Source organism: Muntiacus reevesi, chromosome 5 (genome assembly GCF_963930625.1).
Source record: "Muntiacus reevesi chromosome 5, mMunRee1.1, whole genome shotgun sequence".
NCBI classification, from domain to species: Eukaryota; Metazoa; Chordata; class Mammalia; order Artiodactyla; family Cervidae; genus Muntiacus; species Muntiacus reevesi.
In genome coordinates, this window is record NC_089253.1 from 46,840,194 (window position 1) to 46,865,173 (window position 24,980).

Genomic DNA, 24,980 nt, shown 5'->3' on the forward strand with positions numbered 1-24,980 from the left:
TCCTCTGATTACAGTGAATGGGCGGCTGGCGAGCATTCTGCCTCGCCCCTGTTGGTCCCTGCTTGCCTGGTTTTCAGTACCAGAAAGGGATGCTTTGAACAAAACAATGGTGACCTTGAGTTGGAAGGAGGTGGGGGTCCCAACTGGCCCAGCCAGGGCTCCTCTGCCAGTGGATTCAGGGGCCTGGAAGGGGGCCACGGTGATGGGAGGGTGATGGGATCAAGAGGAAATGGGGTCCTGCTCATGAGTGAGGGCGGGATGAGGGGGTGATGAATCCACGGCAGAGGTGACCACAGGAAGGAGGCCTTCCTTCCCAGCACCCTCCCCACGAAGAGTGGGCTCACCAACAGGAGAAGCAGGGGAGAGGGCCTGGACCGGGTGGGGCGGAGAGGAGCGGCGAGCCTGGCTGCGGAGGGAGCGCGCACGCCTGCAGGTTCAGGCGCAGACCCTTCTCCTGCACGCTCATATCCGTCTCTAGGGAATCCGACCCTGACGCACGCCTTCTCCTCTCTTCCTCTTTGGTCCTCGGCCTGGCTGCCCGGCCCCTGCGGTGGAAGCGCCGAGCGTCCAGCGCCGGACTGCCAGGGAAATCCCTGCTACAGGCCCGTTCCCGCTTCTTCCCGCCAGTACTGGTGCCTGCCTTCAAGTTTATTTTGCAAGATGAGAAGAACAGAACCGGGAGAGGAACACACCTCCCCGGAGGCCCTGGACGGTTACCAAACCCAGAACCGCGGAACCGGGAGGCTTCTGCCCACGAGCTTCCGGCGTGAGGCTGCTCTTTGTCCCGGGGGAGCCGTCTTGCTCTGGGAGGTGTGCTGCGGAGAGGGTGTGTGACTGCAGGCAGCGGGCGTTGGTCACTCTGTGCCCTTTCGGCTGCACCTCACAGACGCCGCTCCTCGCTGGGGAGGGAGCCGACTCTGCCGGTTTCGGTGGGGGCGGGGCTGCACCCCCTTGGTGGAAGCTCAACGGGCCGGGCGTGTTCCCTTGTCCTTTGGCAGCTACGATGGGGCCCCGAGCTGGGCTGGGCCAGTCTGGGTCCCGCCCAGGACTCTGGCACTTGAGCCCAGGATGCCAGTCGTCAGGTGGTCAGATGGCGGGCAGGGAGGCGGCAGCAGGCAGGATTTCTCAGATGCACCCCCGGGACCGTGCGCACGGCATCACTACATGCGTGATTTCTCCTTATGCCGGGGAGGTCACCGGGTGGTCCCCACCTAACCACCTGGGCCTGCAGACAGCCCTCCCGCCCGGAGGGTCAGAGGGGAGCAGGAGCCCTCCTGTCTATGACGTGAGGATGGGGGGCCGTGTGAGGAGGGGAAGCGGTCTCTGGAGGAGAGCAGGCCGCGGACAGCCCACGCGGGTGGGGCCTCAGTCCTGACGCTGCGCAGAACTGAACTGCCCCCAGTCTGCCCGAGCCTGCAGTGGGTCCTCCCATCTCCCCAGAGCCTGGGGGTGGGGGGCCAGGGAGCCCTTCCAAGCCCACCTTCTCCCTCTGCCCACACTCTCACCCCGCTAGCCTCTCCCCAGAGTCTGCGGTTGACCCTTGCTCCCCCAGCCCCCTGTCTGCTTAAATGGAGGTGCTGGTCTGGTCAAGCCTCCTCTCCCCGCACCCCACCACGTGGAAGGAAACAGCACCTCCCCTCCCACAAGGGTTACATGCGAGTGCAGACCGTAGCGTCTCCACTCCTGTGGGCAGGCGGGTGGGTGTCCCGGGGCAGCAGAAGCTGACCAGAGCATCTGCTTGAACTCAGACGGCCCTTGGGAGCGTCTGCTTTGGACGGGCGGTGAGGAGACCGGGATCCCTCCTGGATGCATCTGTATACTCTGGGCTCCTGGGGAAGGTGGCTGCGGGCCCTGAGGGGCAGAGGGGTGGTGAGGACACAGGGGGGCCGGCCGGGGATCTGGGCCCGGAGGGCGTGCAGGTGGCCAGAGCAGAGGCTGGGTCAGCGGTGGCGGAGCTCGCGGCGTGGATGGAGGCCAGGGGGCTGTCCTGGGGGCCCCAGCAGCCCCGTCTCCCCACGGTGGTGGAGATGCCGCTGTGAGGCCCCGTGTCTGCAGGGGCGGGGAGGGGGCGGAGCCTGCCTGGCCGGGTGCTTGCTGCCCCCAAGCACCTTCCCTAGGGTGTTGGCCTGGGCCCTCCGTCCAGGGGCCCCACCACTGGGCAGAGGCGGGATCTTGGGAGCGGGAAGGGGTGGTGCTCTCTGCCCTCCTCCTGCACCTGCAGGCCTGTAGGACCCTTCTGGGGAGGTGGCGGCACGGGGGCAGGCAGGCCTACCGTTGGCTCACGGAGTATCTGCCCGAGCGGATGGTGAACCAGATGAAGGAGCTCAGCAGCATTGCGTACACCTGGTGGGGGGGGGAGCACGTGTCCCAGCAGCTCTGGGGTCTCACCGTCCTCCCACCCCCCGGGGGGAGGGCAGCCAGGGAGGCCACGTCACCCCCAGGCCTGCTCTTCCCTGCTTCCCATGCAGGGCGAGCCTGCAGGCCCCCAGGACCCTGGGGGTAGGGGGCCGCGGGGGACGAGGGCTGCGGGGGGCGGTGAGAGCTACCGTGAAGGCGAGGCCCAGGCCAATCAGGGTGGAGACGATGTTCCCGTGCACCCTCAGGAAGCTCTGGATCCCCCGCAGGCAGTCCTGGGCAGAGGGCAGCGTGTGGGCCCAGGCATGGCACCTTCGCGAGGGGTGTGGGGCTGCAGCGGCCACTGGGACCCAGGCTAGGGGTGCCGCCCATCCTGGGGCCCGCCCCGAGCTCCAGACAGGCACTGCAAGCAGGCAGAGACAAGCAGGATGGAACCTGCCTCTGTGGGGATGAGGGGCTCCGGAGGTCCAGCATGGCCTGCCTCTGGGGGAACCCTAAGCAGCGGTGTTGGGCCCTGTGTCTGCCCCCAGAGCAGGCTGAGACCCAGTTACTCTGGGTCCCAGGTTCCCCGTTGCGGGGGGGACACAGCCTGGCTGAGGAAAGGATGCTGGCTAAGAGGGAGGGGCGTTCTTGCTCCATCCTGAACCTCCCCGGCCTCCCCAGGCGTGGTGTCCACGGAGGCACACTGTCTCCAGGGAAGAGCGAGGGGACCGCCCCGACTCTGAACCACTTCGGCTCCGGGGAAGGACTTGGTGCTCCGGGCGGGGGCAGGCTGGGGCAGGGTGTGCGGTGGGGCAGGCGGGGTTGGGCTCTGAAGCCCGAGCCGGGGGAGAGGAGGCCGGCTTGGTGTCTGTCTGTCCATCTGCCCGTGGATCCCTTCGACAGGCTCTCGTCCCCGCCCCCTCCCCCGGGGGTCCCTTCCCACAAGGCCTTCACCGTCCCCCATGTCTCAGAAGGTGCAGGAGGCTGGCCTTCACCCCCACTTTGCAGGCGAGGACCTGGGGCCTCCCCCTGGTGGTTTAAACAGGCCTCCGCCCCCGCCCCCACCATCCCTCCTCTGCCCTCGCCGCCCCCCAGCGCCAGGGCCCAGGGCGCTGTGTCGGTTCCGTCCTGGGCTGGGCCTCCAGCCATTTGCATCCTCCTGTCTGTTTCTTGGAGGGTGGCCAGGAGCCTCTTGCCAGAGATGGGGCGAGTTTGTTCCTAAGGTGGGGAGGGGAGCCAGGGGACGGGGGCAGGGGAGGCCACTGTCTTTGGGAAGAAGAGGGTCCCTGCCTCCGACGCCCTCCTGTCCAGATTCAGGCCTGGGCTGACCTTCCAGGAAATGTCCTTACGGCCTCGGGGACCCCGGCCCAGGCAGAGCCGCCCACCGCACTCTCTGGGCGTCCGGCACAGCTCAGCCCCTGGGTCTCCTGCCCTCCCCTCCTTCTAGGGGCTTCTGATGGGAGGGTCTCAGTCCCCCACGCTGAGAGCTGTGCGAAGGAGTGCGCACTCGGGCCCAGCCGGGTCAGGTGACCCCGGCCCAGGCCAGCCCGCTCCCTGGGAGGGTCTGGGGCCGCCAGTGGGTGGGCGTGGCCCTGCTCTGGGGCTGAGCCCCCAGGGATGGCGGTGGCCCTCCCCTCACCTGTCTGGTGGCCTCCTCCCCCTGACACAGGTCGGCCTCCGAGCCCCCCAGGAACCCAAGGGGCGAGCTCTTGCCACAGCACCGGAACTGCAGGGGCAGAAGAGGGAGGCGGTTTGCTCTGAGAACCCCAGGGGCAGAGGGGAAACTGGGGCACGACGTCCTCCCCGCGCCCCGCCCCAGGCCAGGACGGGGGCTCAGGGCCAGGCGGCTGGCTCTGTAGGGGGCACCCAGCTCCCAGCAGCCTGGCCTGCGGGCACCGGGACGGGCTGTGCCGCCTCCATCTGGAAGCTCACGTGTGGACGCGGGCTCTTGCCGTCTGCTCTGGGCCTGCGGACTCAGAAGCTGGGCCTCCTAGGGTGGACGGAAGACGGGCGCTCTGCCCTGCGCCTCCCCCCGCCGCGGCGTGATGACCCGGGACCCTCAGCTCAGCACCCGGCCAGCTGGCTCTGGGGGGCTGCTCCCCTGTGCACCGTTTCTGGATGGCAGGCCGCCCAGAGCTGCCCCGGAGGGGTCTTCCTGCACGCACTCACCGTGTCCTGGATGGCCACCAGCTCCTGCCGCCCGGTTCCGGACGCGCTCCTCACCGCCTGGTCGTAGGCCCGGTCATAGGCGTCCAGCACAGCGTCCTCCACCTGTGCAGAGGGCACCGGGAAGGCAGTGCCAGTGAAGCTCACGTGCCTGACGGACCCCCCGATGGACCCCCCGAGGGCTCTCAGGTGCTGAGCAGCGCCCAGCCGGCCTCCTCCTCCTCCTGCTCCCTGGGGACTGGGCCCCCTGGAGCAGGGCCTGCGTCCCCGGGTGCTGGTCACAGGGGTTCCCATGCTCCAGCTGTGGGGACCTCCCCCCAAGAACAATTGTTGATGCCACCCTCGCCCCTGGGGGTCCTGCAAGGTAAACCAACTCTTGTCTTACGGTGGGAGGAGGGCCCGGCCTAAGTGTCCACCTGCTTCTGCTGATCTGGAAACGCACGGTGGGGAGGGAAAGGCAAGGGTAGGCCTGAGGGAGACGGCCAGGAGCCGCCTCGTGCTGGGGCTCAGCTCACAGGGATGCTCCGGGTCTTCCCGCAGATCCATCCGGTACGTTCTGGAAAGCCCAGACAGCTGGGCTCCAGGCAAGGCCTAAGTACCCAGGGCTGACGAGGCCCCTTGGAGACGACGGAAGAGCGGAGCTCTGCCTTCATGCCGTACCCCCTCCCCCAGACCTCCTTCTGTTGCCTCGCTTCTATGCCTTCTGAACTGTCCTCCCCTTGCAACTTATTTCTCCAGAGGCAAACTGGAATCCTGCCTCCTCCAGGGAGTCTTCTGTGATTGCGCTGGGGTCACTGGTCTGGCATGGGCAAGGCCTCTGGACTCCCTGCCCTCCTTCCCCGCCTCAGAGACCCTGAGCCCAGCCTCCCTTCCCTTCCTGCCCCCGAGTCGTGTGCCCGCTGGGATGGGTGGGCGGGTGCTCGGGGGTACCCTGCTCTGGCCAGCCACCCCACCCTCCAGAAGGGAAGTGGCTTCCCCACTCCCAGCCTGGAGGTCTTGGGGGCAGGCGGGCGGGGGGGCGGTGTTGCCCAGTGCTGCCCAAAGCCCTGGTGCCCCTGTAGGGATGGGCGGATCTGCACCCCCAGCATCGCGCTCAGAGCTCATCACCCTCTTGGTGGGACCCGGATCTCAGAGCCGCCCGGATGCTTCAGCGGCTTTGTTTCCTACCCAAGGGGTAGATGGGCAGCGTCCTGGGCGGGGGGCCAGGCGCCAGGCTGGCCCACCCTGCAGGAGGCCTGGCGAGGGGCCCTCTCTTGGGGTGGAGACCGGCCAGGCTGTCCTGGTCTCTGTGGGAGGAGGTCCCGGGGGTGGGGCCTGGAGCCAGCCTGGGGTCAGGGGTGCAGGAGGCCATCTCGTGGTTCCAGGTCACCCCCACCCCCCACTAGGGCCCAGGGAGACCTCGGCCCCTCTGAGGTGGGGTGCTGCTCCCAGGAACGCTGGCTGGAGGGGCATGCCCACTGGGGGTTGAGCTGTGTGTGTCTACCCCCTCCTACCTCCCCACCCCCACCCGACCCCAGAAGTGGGGGCCACAAGGTCCTCCTTCAGGTGAAGAGGTGGATCCGACAAACCAAACCCTGCCCGAGACCCCTGGCCTGGACGTGGGGGCCAGGCAGACTCTCCCAAGGCCTGGTGCCTGGGTGGGTGGTGCCCCATGGGGGCCCGGGCTCAGGGGCACAGGGGTCCTGTGTGTCTCTAGGAGAGAAGTTGGGGGATGCTGGGAGGTCTCAGAGGCCCTTGGGCCCCGAGACTTGGGTGCTCCCTGCAGGGCGCCCTAATCTTTAAGCCCTGTCTCCCAGGGCTCCGGGGCTGCCCCTTGGGACGGTGTGCCTGGGCTGCTGAAATCAGACCGAGGGCCTGGGGTGTCCCTGCCAGGCCAGCTCCCCACGAGGACCCCTCCCAGCCTTGCTGACCGTCCCTCCCATAGTCTGCTGGCCTGCCTGGCGGGGGATGCCTGGGGGGCGGGGGCAGGGGCAGTGGGAGCGGCAGGTGGTCCGCAGACCAGCCCCCGGTGGCCCAGGGCCGGCTCTGGCGGCTCGTGGACCATTGGGGGGGAGTGGCCTTCAGGGCGGGGCCCAGCCCGGGAGCCGGGGGACAGGCAGCCTTACACCAGCTCGGGCGCCGCCGCACTCAGTCCGTGCCTGAATTATTAAGCGGGGCCTGGCGGTTAATCGCCCGCAGGCCTGTCTGGGGACTGGGCAGAGCGGCTCTCAGGCGCCCTCAAGCTCTGTATTCACAGCACGGCCGCCGAGTCCTGCTGAACGCCCGCCAAGCTTCAGGGCAGCTACCAGGGCCCGAGGCTGGGAGGGGGGCCGGGGGCCTGCGGGATGGCTCCGGGGCCACCGGAAGTCACGGCCGTCCTCAGATAGGCGGGCCATCTGGACCCCGTGTTTCAGGGTTTCTCAGGGGGTCACTTGGGGGGGTTCCAGGGGAGAAATGGGGGTGACAGAGCCCTGAGAGCAAACGCATGGCCCTTTGAGTGTCTTTGCTTCTGCCTCCAGGAGGACCCCACGGAAAGGCGAGATCTGCTGGCCTGGGTCGGCCTTGACGCCAAGGCCCCCGCAGGTTCCCGGGGTCAGGGGCACAGGACAGGCGGCTCCTCGGCCCCTGCCCCCCGGGGCCCGCGCCCTCATGAGTACAGGTACGGAGGTCAGACCCGGGCTCGGGGGCTGCAGGCAGGTTCCGCTCATCCTTTCACCTGTGCTGGTTCATTCCTGCACAGGGAGGTCTTCATACTCCTTTACAGACGAGGACATGGAGGTCCAGGAAGGTGGGCTGATTGCCCAAGAGCGCCGGGCGCGAGGCTGACCCCACCCAGGCCCCCCCTGTGCCCACACAGGTGTGGGAGGAAGCCCCAGCCCGCCCCGGGGCCAGCCAGGGCCCAAACACTGGACCCCGAAGGCCGGCTGCAGCACAGACCAGACCAGAACGACTTCTGTGGGGGGTGCGGGGGCCGTGCAGGGTGGAGGCCCAGCTGGGTCCTGTCTGTCTCCACCCCTTCCCCTTTCCAGAGCGGGAGCCCCAGGAGGGTTTCGGCCTGTGAGCCCCGCCTCCGCAGACCCACCAGCCATGGGCTTCGAGCTGTAAACACAGGGTCCCAGCCAAGAAGGGGGGCTGCAGCTGCCGGGGGGAGCTGCCCGGCCCGGGCACCCTGGTAGCCGTCTTGTCAGGGACCACCCGCGTGGCGACCCAGGCCTCGCCTGGCCCGGCGGTGGGTGGTGGGTCAGCAGCCTGGCTCAGTGCTCCTGGGTCACCGAGAGCCGAGGCTGCCTTTCCGGGCTCCGAACCCCCCAGGAACCAGAGGGAATGTCCTCTTCCCCCTCCGGTCAGGGGCGGGTGACCCCAGATGACGCCAGGGTGGTGGTGAACAGTTTGGGGTGATCTTTGGGCAGGAACAGGAAAAAGGCGTTGACTCAGGGCTAAGAGTCCTGACGGTGGCCCGCTCTGGCTCCGGCTCTGCCAGGGTAACCTGGCCCCCTCCCCATCCCCGTGGGCCTGAGTCCCTCCATCTGCGGACCAAGAGGATGGCTCCGCCCTGGAGGGTCTGGGGATGGCCTCCTCAACTCCAAGGAGTTCAGCAGTGGCAGGGGGACGGGGAACTAGGCCTGTGCTGTGGGCAAGGCAAGACAGGGCCAGAGTGGGTAAAGAAAAATGTGGAAGCGTTAGCCACCCAGTCATGTCCGACTCTTGTGACCCCATGGACTGCAGCCCACCAGGCGCCACTGTCCATGGACTTCTCCAGGCGAGAACACTGGAGTGGGTTGCCATCTCCTTCTCCAGGGGATCTTCCCAACCCAGGGATTGAACACGGCTCTTCCGCGCCGCAGGCAGACTCTACCCACTGAGTCACCAGGGAGGCCCTCTGGGCTTTAGAGTGGGTCACCACACACCTCAAAGCCCACAGCACGAGCTTGGTCTCCTGACCCAGCCGTTCTCTGCATAGTGCAGGAATATCTCGGGGCGCCCGTGCAACCAGGGGCCGGGCCGCTGGGATCCCTGATACACGGTCAGACTGCGCCACTGGTCACCTGCCTGCACGGGGTTTTGCCTGGAAACCCAGGATCCTCCAAGGCTTCCCTAGTGGCTGAGTCGATAATCTGTCTCCAATGCAGGAGACCTGGGTTCTATCCCTGGGTCAGGAAGACCGCCCCCCCCCCCCCGCCCCCAGAGAAGGAAGTGGCAACCCACTCCAGTCTTCTTGCCTAGCAAATCCCGTGGCCAGAGAAGGCTGGCGGGCTGTAGTCGCAAGCGCCAGATACGACTTGGGGACCGAAGCACCGCCCCCCAGCAGTGTCTTCCACCAGGAGTGGCCGTGGCCTCCCCGGGCTGGTCCTTGTGGAGTGCAGGGGAACCTGAAGCCCAAGGAGAGGAGGAAGGTGCGCTCAGGGTCTCAGGAAGTCTGGCTGGACAGGGTCAGTGGGGTCTGCTTTGGGGTCTGGCCTGGGGCTTGGCTCTCACAGGCAGAGCCTGGGCCTGAGTTCTCCTGCCTGGCTTGTGTCCAACCCTGGGGGCTGGGGGGAGGCCCCTGCAGGCACTGGCCGCTCAGTCAGAGCGGCAGGGTGAGCAGCCCCTTTGGGAGGGGCACCCGGGGGTTGGCCTTCAGACTGCCGGCTCGGCTGGGGAGTGAAGCTGACCCTGTCGGGGCCACGGGCACAGGGCGTGGCGGGCACTGGTGTTGGCCAGCCTCACTCTGCCCAGCTGGGACCAGCCACGTGGACCAGCGGCGCCCCCTCCTCAGCCGCCTGTGGACCCTCCCGGCCCTGCCAGTCCTCAGCCCCTGCAAACAGGAGCCCATCCCGGGCTGCGTCCCCGTCTCTGAACCTGTTGAGCACCCATTTCCTCTGTCTGGCCACAGACGTTCTGACCTTGACCCCCAGCCCTGGTCTGGGAGGACTCAGCTCTGCTCATGGACTTGACCAGTTCCATTTCCCAGGCAGGCTTTCAGTTCTGTCTCGGGGCCTGGAGTTCAGGCAGAATTTCTGGAAGGCCAGGCTTCCCCCGCCCCTGGTCACATGGGAGCGGTCCCTCCCGAGCTGTGATCCTGCCCTCCTCCCTGGGGTTGCGCGCACCCTAGACCCGGGCCCGCAGGCTTCAAGCCCCGTTGTCCGGGGGCCGGCGTCCCACGTGACTGCATGATCAGAACTGGGGCCTTCCTCCCTGCCAGCCTCGAGCCGCCCCGGGGTCGCTCGGAAGCAGCAGCACCCAAGGAACGGAGGGGTGGGTGGACGGAGGAAGGAAAGGAGAACAGAGCGCCCCCAAAGGGACCCACGCTCACCATCACCGTGGCCACTACCGATGTGAGCGTCCCTGGGAAGAGCCCCCGGCGACCACGGAAGGAGCGGGTCGCCCGGGCAGCCCACCTGAAAGCAGGCCAGGGCCCGCCCTGAAGGACCACTGGACACCGCGCCCCCTGTCCCGCGCCCCCGCTGCGAACAGGCCTCTCTCCCAGTCAGGCCGGCCCCCGTCAGGAGTGCAGTCCTCGAAGCTGCGTTTTCTGGAGCCAACTCCCCCAGTCAACCCTGCAGGCCTGGGAGGCTCCCCTCCCCCAAACCCCAGGTGCCATCTTCCGGGCCTCTGGGGGTCTTAGAGAGGAGTGGGTGTCCGCGGCCTGCACCTGCCTCCTTCCCGCCCCGGGAGCTGCTGCTCTCAGCCCAGCAGAGGGCCGGCCTGCAGGCAGAGAGTGTCTGCAGCGTGGTCCCCACACCCGCCCGTCTCCCCCGGTGACCGCAGGAGAGGGAGCAGGGGCCCTCCACTGCGTGACGGGGCGCGCTCACCTGGGTGGGCTTGTGGAGCCTCCAGAAGGCCGCCTGCGCCAGGGCGCAGAACACCAGGGCGAAGCTCAGGAAGGCCTGGGAGGGGGCGGGAGAGGAGACACCTGAGTCCCGGCCTCGCCGTGGCCCGGCGGCTCCCCCTGCCGAGGGCAGGCCTGCGGCGGCGGGCACGCTGGCTCCCAGGCCTCTCTAGGCCCTTCTCAGGAGGCCCCCACAGCCGGCTTTGGCTTCCCAGGGCCCCAGGGAGGCGGGCGGTCAGGCCCCGGGATGAGGGAGAACCCTGCCGTCTGAGCCTGCGGCTGGGAAAGGCACCGACCCCAGAAAGGCCGGGGGGCCTTCCCTGAGCCTGAGATTCAGATTCAGAACACGTGCCCCCTTTCAAGTGGTCTGGCCCGGAGGGCGGCTCGGGGGTGCGGGCTGCCCTGGGTGTGCTGCGCTCCGTCACTCAGCCGTGTCCGACTCTGACCCCACGGACTGGAGCCCGCCAGGCTCCTCTGTCCATGGGATTCTCCAGGCAAGAATACTGATGCGGGTTGCCATGCCCTCCTCCAGGGGATCTTCCTGACCCCGGGATCAAACTCGGGTCTCCTGCATTGCAGATGGATTCTTTACCGACTGACCCATCAGGGAATTGCTTGCATAGGAAGGGCCTTTTCCAGAAGGGACAAGTAGTTTTGTTTGGTTTTCTGAAACAGGCCTCCTGGAGGTTCGAGAGCTGGGGTTCTAGCCAAGAGCATGGCCCGGTGGGCACCCTGAGACGTGGTGACCCCCAGCAGAGGTGCTCCTCTTCCCACCAGCATGCCCTCCAGGACCCAGGGGGCCTGTCCACCTCCTGCCAATCCCCGGGCCTCGGGCTCTGGTGGACCCTTTCTCTCACGGGGTTTCTGAAGCTGATGATATTTGTCCCCTCCCCTGAAAATACACACACGTCCCCAAAGCTCTTTTGTGGGTCGTTTCAGAGGCTCATCCCCGGCTGCCCAGGCCCCTGAGCTGCCCTGGGGATGCCCCCCCCACCGTGGTCTGACTGGTCACCTTGTGCTGGGGATGCTCCCATTCAGGCCTCGGGCTGAGCCGCCTCCAGGAACTCTGGATGGTCAGTCTGCCTGCTGACCACCTGGCCCAGGGGTCTGGAGTTCAGTATCGCTCCCTCCCAGGAGCGGGACTGTCTGCTGCTGGGCCCGCATGGCCAGGCTCTTCCAACCCAGGGGCCTTACTGGGGTGACACCAGAGAGTCCATGGCCAGCATGGGGTCCATGGCCAGCATGGAGGGACACCCCGCTGCAGACACACTAACACTCCCCGGGCTGGATGGGGATGGAGACTGTTCCTTCTGCTCCACACTTGGTGGGCGCGCGGCGGTGCGTCCACCAGGCTCCAGGAGACAGGGCCAGCCCGCCGGCTCCCAGACTCCACGTAGGGACAGGGACCTCCAGCTCCGCTCAGGGACGGGAGGCCCACCAGCTTTCACCCCACGTTTTCTCCTGCCTGCCCAGGGGTCCACCAGGCCTCAGTCTCCAGATGGCTCTGGGATGCCTCTTCCTCCTCTCCTCCTCATCCTCCCTCTATTTCTCTCCCTCCTCCCCTTCCTCCTCCCTTTCCTCTTCCTCATCCCTCTCTTCCCTCCTCCCCTCCCTCTACTTCCTCCTCACTGTCCTCCTCCCTCTCCCCCTTCTCCTCTCCCTCCTCCCCCTCCTCCTCTCCCTCCTCCCCCTCCTCCTCCCTTCCTCCTCTCCCCCTCCCCCTCCTCCTCTCGCCCCTCCCCCTCTCCTCTCCCCCCTCCCCCTCCTCCTCTCCCCCTCCCCCTCCTCCTCTCCCCCTCCTCCTCTCCCCCTCCCCCTCCTCCTCTCCCCCTCCCCCTCCTCCTCTCCCCCTCCCCTCTCCCCCTCCCCCTCCTCCTCTCCCCCTCCCCTTCCTCTTCTCCCTCCTCCCCCTCCTCCTCCCCCTTCTCCCCCTCCTCCTCCCCCTCCTCTCCCTCCTCCCTCTTTTACTCCTCCCTCTCCTCCTCCTCCCACCCCCAGGCTGGCCACGGGCTTCCTTCCCCATCTGGAAGCCATTGCGCAGTGCTGCCTCCCAGGCTGGAGGCCCGGAGCCAGCTCAAGGGACAAGCATTTTCCAGGAACTGTTCCATTCCTCGGGAGAGGGAGCATCGCTCTGTCCCGCCCACCCGTCCGCCTTGCACGGAGGGTCCTGGGGGGCACACGGGCCTGGCTCCGGGCGCCTGCGCGCTCAGGCACCGGGTGCGGTGGGTCCCAGGCCCGCCGCCCTCTCTCCTGATTCTAAGCAACAGCATAAATAAATCAAATGGCTTCCTTGGCGCAGCGGCCAGCCCTGCTCTCAGCCGCTCACTTCCTGTGTGCGAGGCTGGTTTGGGAGGAGGCGGGGGCGGGAAGGGGGGGCAGCACGGGAAAGATCGCCCTCTCCCAGCCCCCCGGGGGCTCGCAGGCTCCGGACACACACAGATGCCAGACGCAACAGCGCACCCCGGGTGCACACACGCCCCCGCTCAGCGGGTGGGCACGGGGGTGGGGTCCCGCAGCCCCCCGGGGGTGAGTGCTGGGCTCCCGGCTTGGCCACGGGAGGCTGGGGTGCGGCAGGAGGCCAGCGGTGGGGCCCGACCCGCGTCCCGGGCAGGGAAGCAGAACCGAGGCCCTGGTGCGCCCCGGTCCCTGCCCCCGAGCAGGGCGCAGAGCGCCGTGGTCGGCGGAGAGAGGGGAGGGCCTGGCCCGGGGCTCCCCGGCTAGGCAACAGGAGCCTTCAGCAGCAGCAGCCTCAGGCCGCGGCTCTGCGCCCGGCACCATGGCGCCCCCTGGCGGCGGACGCGGCAGGCTGTCCCCGCCCGGACCTCCGGGTCTGGCCCCGCCGCCCGCAGCCTTGACCTCCAGCCGCGAGCCCCTGCGGCAGGCCCAGGCCTTAGGGCTCCCCTCCGGGGAGACAGTCCACTGGCCTGGTCGGATGCCCCTGGGGCCTCCCTCCCTCCCCTGCCCAGCCGGACACAGGCCAGGTTGGTGGCACCGCCCACGCTCCTGTGGGTCCTGATTGGGACCCAGCTGCCAGATGGGCCTCGAGCACACCAGGGCCGCCGGCTCTGGGAGGTGACTCTGCCCCTGGCCTTGGTGCGTCGCTCAGTCGTGCCTGACTCTGCGACGCCGTGGACTGCAGCCCACCTGGCTCCTCTGTCCATGAGATTTTGCAGGCAAAGATACTGGAGTGGGTTGCCATTTCCTCCTCCAGGGGATCTTACCGACCCAGGGATCGAACCTGGGTCTCCCGCACTGCAGGCAGATTCTTTACCGACTGAGCCACCTGGCCTTGGAGATGTCTGTAACCCAGGAGTCATTCAACACGTTTGCTGACCCCGCTGGCCACAAACCCCGCCGGCCGTGGGCACTCAGAGGCTGCCACGGAGCCCAGGGTCGGCAGCCTCAGCGTCCACCTGGGAAACACGGCCCCCAGCAGGAGCTCCCGGGGGCTGCCCCATGAACCGCTCCCAGGGTAGGGGCGGGGTCTGCGGGCACAGAGGGCTGGAGGCAGGAAAGTGGGCGCTGCAGGGACCCGTGGAGTCCCAGGAAGGCTAGACTTGGTGTCTCGGGAGCCTCAGAGGGGTTGGGGGTGGGGTGACAGCGCCAGCCAGGGGCCGAGGCCCCAGTTCAGGCAGGAGGGGGTCTGGCAGGTGCAGCAGGACAGGCCGCTTGGAGGAGCAGGCGTGGGGGCAGCAAAGGCCCCTGCTGTGGGGCGAGGTCGGGGCGGGGCAGGGAGCCCCACCTCTGGCACTGCGAGCCGCTAGGGAGGAGCCCGGGGCCTTGGGGTCACGGCCCAGTCCTGACCTACGGGGGACCCATTGAGCCTGGCCTCATCCTAAAGGGTGGAATTCATCCAAACTGTGTTCCCAGAGCCTCCAGTATCACAGAACCAGACCTTCCGGGCCTCTGATCAGCACCCAAGGCCGGGAGGGCCAACATTGCCTTTCAAAGCCCCTGTGGATGATGGGGGCGAGGTAGAATGCCCATCACACCACCCCTGGGGAAGGGTGCCCAGGTGGAGGGGTCCTGACTGTCCTGGGTAAAAGATCCCGACTCTCCTGAGTGGGGGGGTGTCCTGACTCTGGGTGGAGGGGTCCTGACTCTGGGTGGGGGGGTCCTGACTCTTGGGTGTGGGGGGTCCTGACTCCCTGGTTGAGGAGTCCTGACTCCCAGGTTGGGGGGTCTTGGCCATCCCACACCCCTTGGGCTTCGCTTTCCTTAGGGACACAAGGGCGAGACGGGCTCCCCGGCCCCCAGCTCGGAGCACTCACCGCAGCCATGAGGCCCCCGGCCCCTCTCACAGTGGCTGCGGCGCTCAGCACGGCCCCCAGGGTCAGGAGTGCAGCCAGGACGATTCCAGCGAAGAAGGCTGGGGGCAGAGAGGTGGGTGCGTCAGGGTGCCCGGGCAGAGGTCCCGGGTGCGCAAGAATGGACTCAGGGCTGCTGGGCTTCCGGGGGCCCTGAAGGGGCCTCATCTTCTCAGCAGGGATGTGCCCACCCGCCCCGCCACCCCGCACTGCCCCTTCCCCCTCCCCTTCCCCGTCCCCCCTCACTGCTCCCCCACCCCCCCACCCGCCATCAGAAGCCCGTTCCTGCCCCCAGGCCCCACTGACAGGCTAGTAATCTTATCAGTCCAGGCCCAGCCCCAGGCTTCCTGCTCCCGGGGGTCTGGGGTTTGGGGCTCGAGATAAAAGCAGGAGGCCTGGGGCTAGGACCACCGTTCCCCGCTAGCCTCAGTTTTCACCATGTCTGCCCTCCTCAGCCTCTGGTGATCTCTCCTGAGGCCAAGACCCCCAGGGGCGGGGTTGGAGGCACGTGATGCCGTCTCTGAGCTGCTCCAGGACTCAGCGTGGGTGAGCACACCTTCCCGGACGTGGAGGACGGGGCCTGGATACCCCCCGACATACCCACGCTGCCCCAGGGGCCCAGGAAGATCCAGGCAGACGCAGGCTCTGCCCAGGGGAGCTGGGACCCCAGGGCGGCCCCTCCTGCCTCTGACCCCGCTGCCTGCCCCAGCCCAGCTTCGCTCAGCGGTCCTCCCCCCGCCCAGGGCTCCTCCCCAGCCGCCTTTGCCCCTGAAGCCCCCTCCCCAGCAGTGGCCGCCCACAGCGTCCCTCACCCCAGTGATGCATGGCCTCATAGGTGCTCCTGTCTGCGGACACGTTGCCGATGACGGCAAAGTGGGGCCCGAAGTAGCTGAGCGCGGCCGTGGCGGCCATGGCGGAGCCCAGGAGCTGTGGGCAGGCACGTCCAGCTGGTGGGCACGGGGCTGGGCACCAACACCCACCACCCATCTCCGCATCCTGGTCTCACGAGACACAGGGTCAGCTGCAGGGCTTCCAGGTTTCTGGGGGTGGCCTCAGCGGGGCCTTTGCTGCAGACACCTACCCCCACACCCTCACACACAGACATCCCACACGGAGACACCCCACCACACACACACAGACACCCCATCACACACAGACACCCCATCACAGGCATGCAGACACCCCATCACAGGCACGCAGACACCCCATCACACACAGACACCCCACCACACACAGACACCCCACCACACACAGACACCCCATCACACGCAGACACCCCATCACACACAGACACCCCATCACAGACACCCCACTACACACGCAGACACCCCATCACAGACACCCCACTACAGATGCAGACACCCCACCACACACAGACACCCCATCACACACACCCCATCACACACACCCCATCACATACAGACACCCCATCACAGACACAGACACCCCAACACACACAGACACCCCATCACAGACACAGACACCCCATCACAGACAGACACCCCGTCACACACACCACACAGACTCACATTCACGTCGCCCCATTGCCAGCACACACACTCACTGTCTGGCGCCTCCAAGGGCCCAGATCCTCCGATGGGTCCGTTTGTGGACCCCCAGCCCTCTCAGCTCCACCTCTCATGTGAGAGCACCTCCTCGGGCAGGAGGTCAGACCCCCCCGCGCCCCTGGGAGACTTCTCTCCGACCCCAGTTCACCAGCCACCCAAGGCCCTCAGGCCGTCAGCAGGCCCCTTGCTGCCTGGCAGGAGGATGAACACCGCCAAGACTGGGCCCGCAGGACCCCAGGTGCATGTGCATGGGGGCAGCAAGGCGGGTGTGTGTGTGAGGGGGAGGACCCACAGTTCTGGAGGCCCAGGAGCACGGCGCACCCTCCCCCACCCCCCACCCCCCTCCGCCTCCTGCCCAGCTTGCCTGTTACCAGAACAAAGAAGCTGGTGGCCAGCATCTGGCATTTGGCCACCCTGACTCGACGGCAAGGCTCCATGGAGGTTCCTCTGCTCTCCTCTGCCCTCCCCTCCCCTCCCTTCCCCTCCCCTCCCCTCCCCTCCCCTCCCTTCCCACTGTGGTTTTGTTTTCCAGCTGGGTGGGGAGCTCAGACCACAGCTGCCCGCCGAGGAGCTGGGTTGGTCGGTCACCCATCTGTCTCTTTGTCAGCATACCCAGGAACTGAGCCTCCGGGTGCCCCAGAGAAAGGGCAGGGAGGAGGCGGGGTGGACAATGCCAGCTTCCATCCCCCTGCTGCCCCTCCCCTGGCCCAAGCCCCCAGGACAGGAGCAGGTAGATGAGGCCTCCCTGAAGGGTGCGCCCTTGCTCCTGGCAGGGCCGTGGAGGACCCTGGGAGGAAGTGGGCGGTGAGAGAGGGCCCCTGGGTGGGGGTGAGCTTCCCGTCCTAGGAGTGTGCAAGCAGAGACTGGACCCGCGGGGAGTCCCGCCTGGGGCGGCTGTCCTTGCAGGACTTCGGGGAGAGGCTGTATATGAATTTCTCTATCGAAACACTGTCTTACGAAACACCTTTCGAAATGTTCTGTGACATCAACATTTTCCAAAAAGCCACTTGATTTTCGATGCTTCAGCGGCACAGATGAGTAATTTAGAGCGGAGTGTGCAGGGGGAGGGGGCTGGGCCCCTCTCTGCACCCACGTTGAGGCTCTGTCAGAACTCTAGTCCATGATTAAACCTCCTGACATGAACCCGGGGCTGCGCTTGTGGGTGGATGGACCCAGCGCAGCCTGGGGGGGACACGTGGTGAGCCCCGGGTCTGGGTCCCTTTTGGGCCAGCTGGAACAGCGGGGGCCCCCGCTGCGGTCCTCCAGGGCTGACCGGAGCAGGCTGCCTGGACACAGCTCCCCTCCCGTGCTGGAATCACCCCGCTTCCACATCTCATCATGTGGGTCCTCAGGGCACCGGGGGGCCTCAGCTGGGGAGGACAGGTGCCCCAGACAGCTGTCACCATGTCTCCCGTGATGCCTTGGTCTTCTAGAAGCCAGCAGAGTGCGGCCTGTGCTAGCCAGCAGCTCCGCCACCTCCTTCCTCTCCCTGTTCAGAGCAGGGGCAGCCAGGACCCCTCATCCACCACAGTGCCCCCAGCTGCCCCATTGCGCCAGGAATCCCGCCCTGTGTCCGCAGGGGCAGGAGGGGGGCCCCGACATCCCAGCCTGTGCTTAGAGCTGGTGAAGCCGAGCTGCGGCCCAAGGGGCCAGCGGGAGTGGAAGTCCTGGACCGGGGTGGGAGTTGGGGCTGTGGGCTGGGGGCTGGCAGCCTGGATCCGCCCTCCTGCAGAGACGAGCCAGTCGTCGCCCTGCTGGCCTCACTTCTGGAACTATCTGCCTCTGACTTGGAAGCAGATGTCCTCACCTGTTCCCAAAGGTCAGACCTGGCTTCTTGACCTGCTCCTGCCGAGTGCCGACCTGCGCCAGGCACTTGGCACCGGTGACCTGACTGTGTTTCCCCACATCAGCCCCTGGCCCGCTGTGGGCAGGAAACGAGGCTTCCTTGGGGACCGGGCTGCTGGCGACTGAGCCCATCTCAGACCCCCCCCAAGTCCAGGCCTCTGATTGAGGCACCCCTGCCCTGGGCCTGCTGCCTGGCCCACGTGGGGTGCCATCCACACCTGCCCCAGGAAGCCCATTTCCACACCCTCTGGCTACAACAGCCGGTCTGAGACAGGAAGTGACATCTGGAGGGGAAGTGCTGGCTTCACCCAGCTCCCTGACCCTCAGCCACTCATTTCCCCTCTGGCACCCAGGGCGGCCACCCCTCCCAAGGGCAGCGCAGGCTCGTGGGAGCCAGCAGGGTGCCCAGAACAGCAGCTTCTGTCGGAGGCGCTGGGCCGGGGGACAGACCCCACCCTGCACGGACCCTGTGCCAAGGGTCCCGCCATGAGCTGCCTGGGTCACTCCTCTCTCCGTGTCCACGGGCCATGTGTGTGTACACGTGTGCCAGCCCATGCACATGTCTGCGTGTGCATACGTGTGCACCCACGTGTGTCTGTGTAACGGTCTTTGCCTGCCAGTGACCTCCTTGTCTCTCCTCTTCCTGCCCACGTCTAATAATTGCTCGGTTAATAGAAAGCTGTTTTGTCAGGGGAGCCAACTGACATAGCTCCCCATGGCCATGGCTGGGACGCTTTGAGCAACAGAATAAATAACAGATTGATGACAACCCACGATGTTAAACAAACATCCATAATCCGTGCTGGTCCAAAGGAAGGATGAATACACCAGTGGGAGAGGAGAGAGACTGCCTGTGCAGAAGAATCCCAAGGAGCGGGTGTGGATCCTCCCCCATCGGGGGAGCACCTCCTTCCGGTCTCCCTGGGGCTCCGGCAAGCACTCCTCAGCCCGGCGGTCGCGGGCAGCGCTGCCAGGGTGAGGCATGTCGAGGGCTGTGTCAGTGGGACACACGGACGGGTGCCTCACCCCTGCGTCTTCCTGCCCAAACCCACAGCCCTGGTCTGATTGCAGCGCAAACACCGGCAAACCCAGCAGAGGGGTGTCCTCCTGCTTACCCGCCCCCCACATGGCCACGGTCACCGAAGCCGTCACAGCCCAGAGGAGCCAAGGAGATGGGACAGCCGTGCGTGTGGGTCTTGGGATGGGCCCAGTTCAGAAAAGAGAGGGCAGGCAAGGGCTGAAGAAAGCTGAGTGCCATATGGGCTCTAGTCAGTAATAATGGACCCCTGTTAAGTGAGTGGCTGTGACTGATACCCCGCACTCCCGTCAGACACTGGTATTGGGAGGCGGCAGGGGCACAGTAGTATTGGTGAACTTATCTTTGCAACTCCTTTTTGTAAATCTGAAACTATTCTCAAATAAACTTTATTTAAAAACATGGTGTTGGCTGCCACCCCCGTCTCAGGGTGCAGAGGGGTTGGCTCTGCCCGTCCACTTACTGGGGCGTGAACTCTTGGCCCCAGGCCTGACCAAACCCCACTCCACTAACTTCTCATCACCAAGATGTTCATGAACTCGGTGATGGCACTGTCCCCCTACTCACCTGTCCACCCACCCACCTGTCCCCCTATCTACCCGCCCACCTGCCCCCCTGCTGACCTGCCCCCCTGACCCCTGCTAACTTGTCCCCCTATCTACCCGCCCACCTGTCCCCCTGCTGACCCATCCACCTGTCCCCCTATCTACCCACCCACCTGCCCTCCTGCTGACCTGCCCCCCTGACCCCTGCTGACCCGCCCACCTGCCCCCCTGCTGACCCGCCCCCCGCCCCCCTTCCCCCTGCTAACTTGTCCCCCTATCTACCCACCCACCTGCCCCCCTGCTGACCTGCCCACCTGCCCCCCTGCTGACCCGCCCACCTGTCCCCCTATCTACCCACCCACCTGTCCCCCTGCTGACCCGTCCCCCTGCTGACCCGCCCACCTGCCCCCCTGCTGACCCACCCACCTGTCCCCCTATCTACCCACCCACCTGTCCCCCTGCTGACCCGTCCCCCTGCTGACCCGCCCACCTGTCCCCCTATCTACCAACCCACCTGTCCCCCTGCTGACCCGTCCCCCTGCTGACCCGCCCACCTGCCCCCCTGCTGACCCGCCCCCCGTCCCCCTGCTGACCCGCCCATCTGCCCCCCTGCTGACCCGCCCACCTCTCCTCCCCCCTCCCCCCTTCTCTCCCGTGGCCCCTCTCACGCCCTTTCGCGCAGTTGTGGCTTCACCACTTGGCCCCTTGCTCCTGTCTGCTGTCTGCCGCCTGCTCCGTTTACCTGGGCAGTGGCCCCTGGGAATCCGAGCGGGGGTGTTAGCCATGAAGCAGGCCGCTCCTACCACAAGGCTACTTCCCTGGGCCAGGAGGTGGCAGCCTCCGCCCGGCTTCCTAACAACTGCCCCGAGGGACATGTCCCTCCTCCTTCTCCATCGGAGGAGATGTTCGGCCTCACGGGCTGGTGCCACGGCCTCCTGACCCAGGAAGGAGTCCCCGGGCTGCCCGTGAGCACGTCATCTCCCCGCAGCGTGGAGGGTGGGGCTCTGCCAGCCTCCCGGGCGGCGCTGAGGGCTGAGAAGGACCCCGAGTGCGATCTCTGGCTTCTCTCTGCCCTCCGGCCAGATTCTGACGCTGTCGCAGCCGCCCAGACGTGTCCGCCCTGGGCAGCGTCTCCTGGGAAGGGTTTTCTTCCCGGACATCTTACATCTGGTGAACTGTGTGAGCTCCGGGGCCCCTGACCAGCTTTCCCTCCACAGGGTGTCATGTTGGTCCATTACCTCGATGACATCCTGCTCATCGGGTCCCGTGAGCAGGAAGTGGGAGTCATTCAGACACTGTGTTACCACGGGCCGTGCTGGAGGGGGGGAATAAATCCCGCAGAACGGGCTCCCTGCTACCTGCTGACCCTCGAGGGGTCCGGAGCGCGTCCGGGGCACTTTGAGGCCCACATCTGGCCCTTCTTGCTGCTTGAGAAGATGCCTGATGCCCAGGGCGTCTCTTTGGTTTTGTGTCTGTGTGTGTTTTAACATCTACATCACTTCATGGCAGATCGATAGAGGAAAATGGAAACAGTGGCAGATCTTATTTTCTTGGGCTCCAAAATCACTGCAGATGGTGACTTCAGCCATGAAATTAAAAGACGCTACTCCTTGGAAGAAAAGCTATGACAAACCTAGACAGCACATTACAAAGCAGAGATAGAACTTGGCCAACAAAGTTCTGTACAGTCAGAGCTATGGTTTTTGCAGTAGTCATGTACGGATGTGAGAGTCGGACCATAAAAAAGGCTGAGCATTGAAGAACTGATGCCTTCAAAATGTGGTGTTGGAGAAGATTCTTGAGAGTCCCTCAGACAGCAAGGCAATCAAACGAGTCCATCCTAAAGGAAATCAACCCTGCATATTCATTGGAAGGACTGATGCTGAAGCTGAAGCTCCAATACTTTGGCCACCTGATGCGAAGAGCTGACTCATTGGAAAAGACACTGATGCTGGAAAGATTGATGGCAGGAGGAGTACGATTATCAGAGGAAGATTATCTGACAACAGAGGATAAGACGGTTGGACGGCATCACAGACCCAGTGAACATGAGTCTGAGCAAACTCTGGGAGATAGTGAAGGACAGGGAAGCCTGGGGTGCTGCAGTCCGTGGGTCAGAAAGAGTCAGGCACGATTGAATGACTGAACAGCAACAACAAATGTGTAAGCTAGGTAACTAATGAGAACCTACTGCGTAGCACAGGGAAGTTCTCAGTGCTTTGAGATGACCTAAGTGAGAAGGAAATCCAGCAAAGAGGGGATTACATGTACACTTATCACTGAGTAACTGTAAAGCAACTATACTATAAAAATTTTTTTAAGTCCAAGAATAGCAAAGACAAAGGAAGGCAGGGCAGATGAACAAAGAATGGGTGTCCCACCAAAGAGACCAGACCAGACAATGCAGCTGGTTTTACACAGCCTCAGGCCATGAAGCTGGGCACACAGTCCTGTTCCACCATCAGAGAAGGGGTGTGTGTAAGACAGGCTCAGGGCAGGTTCTGAGGATACAAGCAGGTCACGTGAGGAAGCGGCTGCAAAGCCTGCTGTGCCCGCCCCCGGCTGTGTCACCGCTGACACCAAGGGACCTTCCCGTGACCTGGTGGCCAAGGAAGGAAGAGCCAGGGCCTGTCTCTCCCGGGGTTCTGCTCTGCGTGGGGTCACCACCCGGAGTGGACAGCCCGGAGCTCCAGGAACTCAAGGAGCGTCTCTTCATTTGACTTGGCCTGGAAGGAGGGTAGGGGGTCCCAGGTCTACAGACATCATAGCTTTGAATGGTGTGGCTGGACGGCCAGGGACTTGGGAAGGGGCACAGTTGGAAAGTTGCTGGCAGGAGGTCTGGGAAAGAGGGGGCGAGGTTAGACTTCCCCAAAGGACACGGAATGGGGAGGCGTTTGGGGCCCACATGAACGCCGAGCTGCCGCCGCGGCCAGAAAAGACCTCAGTTACCAGGCAGACCACTGGTCCTTCTTTGGACCTCCGCCAGCCTCCATCCAGAGGGCTCGTGGCTGCCATGGTGGAGGTGATGGGGGGGCTTGGCACATGGACTGCCCCCTCCACGTGGCTGTCCGCTGAGGGCCTCTCCCGAAACAGCAGAGATGACCGATGCCCCGATGCGGTCCGGGCGGTGCGGCACCATCCCAGGGCCGCAGGTGAGGCGGCTGCTTCCAGGTGGGAAGGCACCAGGTGGCTTCCTAGAACAGACGCTCTGAGTATGGAGTCACGTTCCTGCCCCCACGTGGCTGCAGATGCACCACCTGTGCCCAGTGGGACGCCTGACCCACCGTCACAGGCCTGACAGCAAAGGAGCCGGGTCCCCAGCCAGCGGGGGCGCAGGCTGACTGACTCATAGGTTTCCCGAGGACCCCGTCACCCTGAAGCCGCTGGCCCATCAGGACAGTGTGACGAGCTTTTGAAGACGCGGCTGTAGCACCTGCTGGGGGTGCGGGGCTGGGTGCTCCGAATCAGCGTTTTCTCTCTTTGCTCAGATGTGTGGTTCTGGGAATCACGAGGCAGAAATGGCGATGAGCTGTCACCCTAATGAACAGCCCTCAGCACGACTTTGTCTCCTGTCCCCCGACTCTAGGTTCTCTTGGTCTAGAAATTCAAGTTCTCAAGGGAGGAGGCCTCCCACCAAGGACACACAGAGAGTTCATTAAACCTGGACCACCATGGGGTCCTCGTGACAGAGAATCAACAGGCAGAGAGGGGTGACGATAAGGTTGGGGTGATCTGTCCCATCGGGTCGGAACCGGGACTTACACCAAGGAGGTGAGGATGAGAAAGAACATGTCTGGAAGGCAGAAGTCCCCTGGAGCACGGAGATTCCTGGTCCTGTGATGGAAATCAAACGGCAATTGCAGCCTTCGGCCCAGACCTCTCAGGAATGAGGCCTTGGATTGACCCAAGGCAGGGAGCCAGCATAAGCTGAGGTGCCTACGGAGGTGATGAGGGTGTGGAGGTGGGCGTGGGGGAGGTGCTGGCAGAGACCAGCCGTGGCCCTCTGGCCAACCACGGAGCTTGGAGGGTGTGACTGATGATCCTGGCCCACCGTTCTGTCTCTGCAGGTAAATCATAAAACGTCAGAGTGGGAATGTGACCAGGCCAGAAAGGAAGTGGACACCACCCCGGGCGAGGTAAAGGGCCCCCTCCCCTTTGGGGGGAGGGGAGCACGCTTCTGGTTGTACAGGGAACTTGTGCCTCGTTGGGCAGAAGCGTGATTTTACTTTGCCTTTATTTGGAAGCTGCGTGTGTTGCTCGCTCAGTTGTGTCTGACTCCTTGTGACCCCATGGGCTGTAGCCCTGCAGGATCTTCAGTCCAGGGAGTTCTCCAGGCAAGAATACTGGAGTGGGTAGCCATTTCCTTCTCCAGGGGGTTTTCCTGACCCAGGGATCAAACCTGAGTCTCCTGCATTGCAGGCAGATTCTTCACCATCTGAGCCACTGGAAAAGTTAAGTACAGTAAAAAAAAAGCATGTGGCATTTTGCACGACAACATGTGTATGAAAATTCCAGAATAGGCAAATGCAGAGACAGAAAGTGGAGTTGTGGGACTTCCCTGGTGGTTCAGTGGCTGAGACTCCGAGCTGCCAATGAAGGGGGCCGGGGTTTGATCGCTGGTCAGGGAAGTAGGTCCCACTGCTGTTGCTGCTGTTATTGCATTGCTTCAGTCATGTCCGACTCTGTGCGACCCCATAGACAGCAGCCCACCAGGCTCCCCCGTCCCTGGGATTCTCCAGGCAAGAACACTGGAGTGCGTTGCCATTTCCTTCTCTAATGCATGAAAGTGAAAAGTGAAAGTGAAGTCGCTCAATCATGTCTGACTCTCCGAGACCTCATGGACTGCAGCCTACCAGGCTCCTCTGTCCATGGGATTTTCCAGGCAAGAGTACTGGAGTGGAGTGCCATTGCCCTCTCCGAGTAGGTCCCACAGGCCACAACTAAAGACCCCGTGTGCTGCAACTGAGACCCGGTACAGTCAAATAAATAAGTAATAGAAGGATGTGGTGTGATACACATGATTTACCATAACCCTAAGTGCGCGGCTCCGTGGCATTAAGGGCAGGCACCCTGTGGGGGCCCGTCACATCAGCCTCCTCCAGAATGCTCTCATCTCCCTAAACCCACACTCTGTCCCTATGAAGCACTCATCCCCTTCCCCTCCCCCAGTCTGGCCCCGCCTTTTGTCTCTAGGAATCTGACTCCTCTGGGGGCCTCAGGTGAGTGGAGACATACAGGACTCCATCCTCAATGAAGGATGGATCGCAGCAGAGTTGTCCTTCTGTGTCTGGCTTTTTGGCAGCAGGTCCAGAATACTCTGCACACCTGCACTGCTCTCCTTTATGGCCATCAGCCTGCGGCCTCACTCATCCGGCCTCAGTAGCCATC

General features: G+C 64.7%; 1 protein-coding gene across 2 annotated transcripts; it reads right to left on the reverse strand.

The window, feature by feature from the left end:
* Positions 1 to 345: 345 nt before the first annotated feature.
* TSPAN32 (tetraspanin 32) lies at positions 346 to 16,603 on the reverse strand. 2 transcript variants are annotated; one of them, XM_065936626.1, is made up of 9 exons: positions 16,538 to 16,603; positions 15,411 to 15,525; positions 14,563 to 14,660; positions 10,275 to 10,349; positions 4,507 to 4,608; positions 3,977 to 4,063; positions 2,547 to 2,630; positions 2,273 to 2,343; positions 346 to 1,851 (listed from the first exon to the last, which is right to left on the reverse strand). In XM_065936626.1, exons 1-9 carry the CDS (start codon positions 16,601 to 16,603, stop codon positions 1,650 to 1,652), a joined length of 900 nt encoding a protein of 299 aa, XP_065792698.1. In that variant the 3' UTR covers positions 346 to 1,649. The 2 variants fall into 2 exon arrangements, with proteins under 2 accessions (XP_065792698.1, XP_065792699.1); XM_065936627.1 differs by lacking the exon at positions 3,977 to 4,063.
* Positions 16,604 to 24,980: the final 8,377 nt, after the last annotated feature.